We start from the raw sequence: 6,372 nt of genomic DNA on the forward strand, positions 1-6,372 counted from the left end.
CAGATGTTGTCACAAATGTCCGAGCCCCCAGTGAGCAAACAAAGGGCACCAGTAGCAAGCAAAAGTTCCATAGAGCATGGGGAAGAAACCTTGACTCAAAGACTCCTCTGGCTGAGAACAGTCACCACAATAGTAACAATGTTAAGAGAAAAATAAATAATTAATAATAAAATAAAGAAGAAAAAAAAGCAATTAATGTCTAGGTCCAAGGACAACAGAGAAACAGTTGACTGGGGTGGAGGTGTGGTGGGCTACAGCCAGGGACATCAGGGGGAGGTGGGAGTGAAATCATGACATGAGATATGGTCAGAGCTATGAACATACTCATAATGCTGGCCAATTTATAGTTGCTCGTATGAATCAGGCAAAATATAAAATATATAGTATATGACGGTTACATATGGGACTTTACATGAACATAATTTTGTGATTTTGTTTTCCTAAAAGATCAGGCAAAAAAAAAATCCATCTTAAGTCTGCATTTTACTTATTATAGTTTACGCCAGTTTAATTTACGCCAGTATTTGACATTTCTATCAAACCTTTTTAAATTTCTATCAAGCTACATTTGTGTATTGGTATTTGTAATTATAATTTATTTATTACTTGGATTTAAAGAAAGTGAGAGTTAAAAAAAAAAACCTCCACCTGACAGGTAGTATGGTTAGACATTTGTGTGCTGGAGGCCCGTCGCTGGAGGACTCCGGTCACTTTAGATCTGAGTGCACGAGGGCACCAGCAACTTAAAGCAGCGGTGGCACTCTTTAACACTCCAGCCCCAGAGTGACGAGCGAGCACTGCCCTCCACGCTGTGCTCACTTCCTCCCTGTTGTGCCCCCCCTAAACTCATTCCTGGCAATGACAGAGAGCCTGACCCCGCATCACTGAGTAGGGCTCATTACTGACTCTCCTCCAGCCCGTGTTCCTGGTTCACCTTCAGCTACGCTGCGGTTCTATTTCAGGCATGCACAACAGCACACTGCGCATTCATGCTAGCATTATACTTCTGTGTCCGCCGATCACACTTAAACAGTTACAGCAAGGGAATCGAAACACTGATCGCGCTGTACAGTGGGCGGAGCTGACACCGTGTGCTGGGAGACCCAGCAAGCCTGCAGCAGCTGCTGAAGGCAGCAGGACCGTGACCTGGACTGCAGATGTTCCAAGCGGTCTTTCAGAGAAGCGCTCCAGCAGGTTCAGAGAGGTGGTTTGCCTCATCAGTCTATTATATAGGCCTTCCTTTTGCTAACCCCCTTCGCTTTTTTAACGTTTTTTTTTTGGTTTTTTTTTGCTCCACTAACCATCAGATCCCTCTGGTCTTGCTCAAGCAGAAAATCTGATTAGGCTGACTACATTTGTCTTTCAGCTTGTGCTTAGTGTGCTGTTTCACTACACACGTCCAACAGATACTCTGTTTGTATCGGTTGTTTTTATTTGCGATGTCGGTGTTTACTGTTGTTTGTTGTCAGCTATTTTACTCTGTCTCATACAGTTCTGTCCCTTAGACTGGCTATCAATGTCTTTTTAGGCTAGTTATTATTGCGCTGATGTTCCTTAGTTTTTCCTGGTGTTTCTTATGGTTTGAAGGCTGTAAGAGGTCGGTAGAAAACGACGCTGGGGCCCAGAGGTGTGAGATTGTGGCGGTGACTTCTTAGTGTTTGACGCAGTTCGTCTGAAAGAAGTGTGAGAATAGTCAGATGAAAACAGTGCAATTTACTAAAAATGGAGTGCTTGTGTTTCTGTGTGCGTGTGGTCTTTGAATAAAGATATTTATTCCATTAGAAAAGAACAAGAAAAGAACATCTTCAGTCAAAAATCGTGGCTTGAACCTTTTGAAACACATTTTGACGGTTTGGCATTAAACCATTGTTGTCGGTAACCTCCGTAGAAACATCAAAGGCAATTAAGGTCGACGCGTGAACCTCTACAGAAAGTCGGTAATGCTAACCAAAGCCATTCCCAAGAGGATTCGCAAAATCATCATTCATCACTCTTGACTTTCGTCCTGTCACCTTCGTCAACGAAAGGTGTGTTCGTCCAAGTGGCCAGTGGAAACAGAGGACCGATCTGAGCGTACAAGCCGCCACAGGATGACAGGCACGTGCCTAAACGTGACCTGAAGCGAGCCAGCCCTGCACAAGCCACTGCTGTCACTCAACGGAAGGGGCGCCGTCGCAGTGCACTCAGCCCCATGCGATCTGACAGCCCAGCGCTCCCAAAACAAATCACACCTCGCGTTTGGTAACACTCCACAGCCTTGTGATTTACTCCTAATCCCGAAAACACACTGTGCGCGCATGTGTGGCGTGGCGTGGTGCAGCGTGGTGCGTGTGGGTGTGCATGTTTGTTTCTTCCGGTGTGTGTTTTACCCCTGTGCACTCGGTGTGTATGTGTGTCTGGACGTTTATTTTGAAGGTGTGTGCGCTCTCTGTTGATCGCGTCTGGTCTCTGATCAAACCACGAGGCTGTGGTCACCAGCCCTTTAAAGAGCAAGATCGCCTGAACAAAGTAAAGCTGCATAAAACAAACCTAGGCTGCATTTTAAAAAACACTGTTAATGTCCCCATAGCCTCCAGTTACGTAAATCGTACAGCTGGTACAGTTGCAACTCCAAGTGACAATTTACTTATGTCTGATTTCATCTTTGTTTTTAAAGTCACTGAATAAGGAGTCGGCAGCCGCCATCGCCTCTTCTCCATCTGTGAGCGATTTTTTTTGTTTGTTTGTTTGTTTTTTGTTTTTGTTTTTTTTGTTTTGTGGGTGTGCTTTGGGTGGCTAACACGAAACAAGCTTTAATATTACCCCCTTTTTGAACGATCTGGTAAAAAAAAAAAAGAAAGATTTTTGAGTCTTTAGTGAGCTTCTTGGAAGATGTGTCCTTGAATGTCAGATGCACCGTTGAGCGATAATGCCCCATGTTACCTCTTTTGGGCAAAGCAACAGTCTGTTGACATACTCTATCGCACAAATAGTTTTGTACTTAACTGAAGTGAATAAACCCAATTTTTCCACTCCAAGCGCGTGCAGCAGTCTTTGCCCTTTTTTGACAGGTCCTCATCAGCCATTTTTTGCCAGTCAAATTTGAGGAGAGAGCACTGAAAAACACACTCCTCTATTTGTAGTAGCCCTGCTTAACTAGCTAGCTAAAGTCACAGGAGAACGCAGCTACGGTAAATGTGATAACCACAGTCATTACTATTATAGCTCCCATCCACACGGGAGGCCCGGGAGCTCGACCTGTCAATCACGATCAGCCGGTTGGCGAGCACCGTCACAAGGAATATGCTCCTCTCTTAGACCCCCACATCCCCACGAGCGCGACCGGGACTGACATTGTTCGCGTGTTCTTTGTTCAGCTAATAATGCTTTTGTTTTGACTTATTAGCCAGCAAATGAAATTACCCTTCCCGATATAAAGCACGTTAATGCAATCGCTGGCCCTCCTCTTCACACACTTCCCCTTGTCTGTCGTTAAATGGTTGGAGGTAATTAGCATTTTGTCAGTTCGTGATCAAGTGGAGAATGGGGCTGCCAAACAGCCGATCCATTTCGAGGAGAGAGGGCCATGGCCGTGTCCCAGCAGACTGGCGGCACTGGGCGCCGGCCCGAGCTTCGCTTCAGGACTGCCTTCCCTCTGCCTGGGTATTTCAGCATTGCCTAACAGGCATCATGGATCTCCAAAGAAAGAAAGATATTCTTAAATATAATAATAATAATAATAATAATAATAATAATAATAAAACAACAACAATAATAAAAACAACAACAACAATAATAATAATATTTCACATGTTTTTTGGGGGGGAATTTAGTGTGATTCATGCATGTCAGGTTGTGTGTGAGGTTGTGGTTGTTGTTTTTGGAGGGGGATCTGTGCTAAATAAACACTGATGGTTATTTTGTAGCAGCTCCTTGTCAGTAAAATAGTGCGTTTTAGGTAATATTGAATCTACTGTATTTAAGTCTTTTTTTATGGTACACTACCAGTCGTTTGCAATGGTTTAAATATTATAATTGCAGATACCAGTAATAATAAGTTGATTTTAGAGTGTACTTATGAGCAACAGGTCAGTTAAAATGAGTCTATAAGTCTCCTGTCCCTAATACTGAAAATCTTCGACAGTAAATAAACATCTGTTTTTGTAATGTTTTTTAACCTCTTCAGTAGATAAAAGCAATTTCCTCTTCTCTCATGCATGTGTGCATGTGTGTCCTTGTCTCTCCGGCCCAGACTCTGTCCAGGAGACGCAGCTACCCAGTAATCCAATGAATAACCGGAAGGAAGACATGGAGATCACGTCGCACTACCGGCAGCTCCTACGCGAGCTGAACGAACAGCGGCAGCACGGCATCCTGTGCGACGTGTGCGTCATCGTGGAGGGCAAGATCTTCAAGGCGCACAAGAACGTGCTGCTGGGCAGCAGCCGCTACTTCAAGACGCTGTACTGCCAGGTGAAGAAGGGCACAGAGCAGCAGGCCACCATCACGCACCTGGACATCGTCACCGCGCAGGGCTTCAAGATCATCCTGGACTTCATGTACTCCGCCCACTTGGCACTCACCAGCAAGAACGTCATCGAGGTGATGTCTGCCGCCAGCTACCTGCAGATGACTGACATCGTACAGGCGTGCCACGGCTTCATCAAGGCAGCGCTGGACATCAGCATCCGCTCGGAGCTAGCCGAAGAGCTGGCCGACATGGAGATGGGCAGCGTGGTGGGGTCAGCGAGAGGCGGCCCAGGCCCAGGGGGCGGGGCTGCCTCAGAGGCGCTGGCATCCATGATTTCGGTGCGCAGCTCCTCGCCGTGGCTGGCCCGCCGCACCAGCCCGGCCAACTCGTCTGGCGACTCGGCCATTGCCAGTTGCCACGAGGGCGGCAGCACCTACGGCAAAGAGGACCAAGAACCCAAAAGTCACGAGAGCCAGGAGGACGCATGCTCCCAACCCCTCTGGCCAGCCGACTACCGCTCAGTTCAGGTCAAAGAGGAGCAGGTCTCCCCATCCAACGTTCCAGACGGCTCGGGGGCCGGCCGGGGGGTGCAGGGAACAACGCCCGGGGAGCAGGGGAACGGAGGGGACGGCAGCTGGCAGCCGCCCGGCTCAGGGCGCCGGAAGAATCGGAAAAACAAGGACACGGTCAGGCACATCACTCAGCAGAGTGACGGCGGCAGCCGTGGAGGCTCCCCGCTGCCTGCTGTGCTTTCTACAGCCAGCTGGAGCTACAGCAGCCAGGACATTCCAGGTAGGACTGGCAGCTCTGAGCTCCATATAGGCAGGGATGTGGCAGGTTATACGAGCAGCGACTATTAGAGTGCATATTGTGCATTTTACGCTTAAGAGGGAATTGGAGTCTGGCCGTTCCTTCAAAATCATAGGTGCTTTTATGGGGAGAAAGACCAGGAGATTACTTGTCCATTTCTATAACAAAGCCAGACAGACAAAAATCATTCTAGTAATGTATGAAATTGGGCAGATAATCTAGCAGTAGTGTAGCATTACACAGTAGCTTAGTTGATTTGGTAGGGAGTAACTAGCACTCAGTCCTAGTACAAGAGTTTCAGCCACATTTAAAGTTTGATTTTGATTAAACATAATTGTTGCAAACGATGAAAGATAAGGCATGACATTTGTTCAGAATTATTACACCGTAACGATTTATACAGATTTCACACTTAAGCGTTCTTGAACGATGGGACAGGTGGATGTATTGCGTCTAGTATTGCAAATTTTGATTTCATTACTTGATTCCTTTTTACTGAAAATCAAACCTTGTTTGAAGAATTAGTTCAGCTGTAGAGACAATTGAAATCCTTTTTTGAGATATTGGACAATTACATATTCTTATAGATTTGGATGGGGAGTTTGGGGTTGAAAAACTCATCTCCTCATTAATATCAGACAGACACATGGGACACGAGACAGCCTCATCAACCTAAAAAACAAAAACGTGCTGTCGTCTTTAGGAATGAGAACACTCTAGTGGGGGTAGAGAAGCCCTACCTGTCTGGGCAACATTTAGCTACTGGTGCTGATAGGTATGTAGATCATTAAAAGTGAGGCAACTGTAATCTCTGGTGTATTTGAGCAGGCTGTGAAATGGGCACACATACTCTTTAAGAAAACAGGATAATTGAATTGACCTTGGTGGCAGAGTAAGGATTAAGGTGTGTTGCGTGTGTGTGTGTGTGTGTGTGTGTGTGTGTGTGTGTGTGTGTGTGTGTGTGTGTGTGTGTGTGTGTGTGTGTGTGCGTGTGTGTGTGGGGGTGGGTGCCTGGGTGGATGTACGTATTGGTGGGTGGGTGTGTTTATGGACAGGTGGGCGGATATATGTATAGGTGGGTGGGGATCGGTGTGGGGGTGGATAGGTGTTAC

General features: G+C 46.4%; 1 protein-coding gene across 3 annotated transcripts in view; it reads left to right on the top strand.

Annotated features, from left to right (window-relative positions):
- zbtb46 (zinc finger and BTB domain containing 46) overlaps window positions 1-6,372 on the top strand; it is a 53,011-nt gene that overhangs the window by 12,090 nt on the left and 34,549 nt on the right. For all 3 annotated transcript variants that reach the window (XM_027019216.3, XM_081707198.1, XM_081707199.1), the window contains exon 2: window positions 4,232-5,242. In XM_027019216.3, coding sequence (XP_026875017.2) covers window positions 4,267-5,242 — 976 coding nt within the window. In that variant the 5' untranslated portion in view covers window positions 4,232-4,266. The remainder of the gene's footprint in view (window positions 1-4,231; window positions 5,243-6,372) is intronic.

The sequence above is a fragment of the Electrophorus electricus genome, chromosome 24 (assembly GCF_041902795.1).
Source record: "Electrophorus electricus isolate QZ-2024a chromosome 24, ASM4190279v1, whole genome shotgun sequence".
Classification (NCBI taxonomy): domain Eukaryota; kingdom Metazoa; phylum Chordata; class Actinopteri; order Gymnotiformes; family Gymnotidae; genus Electrophorus; species Electrophorus electricus.